At 67.8% G+C, this 1,280-nt stretch overlaps 1 protein-coding gene across 1 annotated transcript in view; it reads left to right on the top strand.

Annotated features, from left to right (window-relative positions):
• Positions 1–561: 561 nt before the first annotated feature.
• Positions 562–1,280, top strand: part of HOXC13 (homeobox C13) — a 6,609-nt gene continuing 5,890 nt past the window's right edge. Inside the window, exon 1 of the mRNA XM_004373958.1 lies at positions 562–1,280. Coding sequence (XP_004374015.1) covers positions 562–1,280 — 719 coding nt within the window.

Raw genomic sequence — 1,280 nt, 5'->3', positions numbered from 1 at the left:
AGAGACATCGGCAGTCACAGCGAGCGGCTTTTGGGTAAAGGTCAGTCTCCCCTACACACATCCTAAGCCTCAGGGAGGAGCCTAGGAACAGCTCTTGCGTCCCCAGACCCCTTTGCGTCGGCCAAATTCAGTCGCCCCCTCCTCCCTCTTCCTCCCAGGGGCCTGCCGGGGGCGTTGCCTTGTCCCTTTAAATCTCCCAGCTCCCTCCTTTTCGCTCCTTCTGAGACCCAATCAGCAAAGACTTCTTCCCTCTCTCCCCGCCCCACCTCGAGGGGAGGGAACCCCCGGAGACCAGGCCGGAGCATCACGTGCACTGACCACATCACGTGGGCGCGGGAGGGGTGCCGAGGGGCGGCGGGCGGGAGCCGGCCGATTTCTCAATGAAGTGTCTCCGCAGGCGTAGAGGGAACCGGAGGAGGGAGGTGGAAGCACCCGGAGGAGGAGGGGAGGAGTGGAGAGGAAAGGGAGGAGGGGTGGGGGAGGGGAAAAGGGAGCGAGGTGTCTCCCTAGCTCTCTGCCTCTGGCAAGTGGAGTTTTTAAAAAGCTCGAGCAGACCATGTCATGACGACTTCGCTGCTCCTGCATCCGCGCTGGCCGGAGAGCCTTAAGTACGTCTATGAGGACAGCGCGGCGGAGAGCGGCAGCGGCGGCGGGGGAGGCGGCAGCGGCGGCGGCGGTGGCGGCGCGGGGGGAGGCTGCAGCGGAGCGAGCCCCGGCAAAGCCCCCAGCATGGACGGGCTGGGCAGCAGCTGCCCGGCCAGCCACTGCCGCGACCTGCTTCCCCACCCCGTGCTGGGCCGCCCGCCGGCTCCCCTGGGCGCACCTCAGGGCGCCGTCTACACGGACATCCCGGCACCGGAGGCGGCGCGCCAGTGCGCCCCGCCGCCGGCGCCCCCCACCTCGTCCAGCGCTACCCTGGGCTACGGCTACCCGTTCGGGGGCAGCTACTACGGCTGCCGCCTGTCGCACAACGTGAACCTGCAGCAGAAGCCTTGCGCCTACCACCCGGGCGACAAGTACCCGGAGCCGTCGGGCGCCCTGCCCGGTGACGACCTGTCCTCCAGGGCCAAGGAGTTCGCCTTCTACCCCAGCTTCGCCAGCTCCTACCAGGCGATGCCCGGCTACCTGGACGTGTCAGTGGTGCCCGGGATCAGCGGGCACCCGGAGCCGCGTCACGACGCAATCATCCCGGTCGAAGGCTACCAGCACTGGGCTCTCTCCAACGGCTGGGACAGTCAGGTGTACTGCTCCAAGGAGCAGTCTCAGTCCGCCCACCTCTG

This window comes from Trichechus manatus, unplaced genomic scaffold (assembly GCF_000243295.1).
Source record: "Trichechus manatus latirostris isolate Lorelei unplaced genomic scaffold, TriManLat1.0 scaffold00027, whole genome shotgun sequence".
NCBI lineage: Eukaryota > Metazoa > Chordata > Mammalia > Sirenia > Trichechidae > Trichechus > Trichechus manatus.
This window is presented reverse-complemented; position numbering and strand designations above follow the sequence as displayed.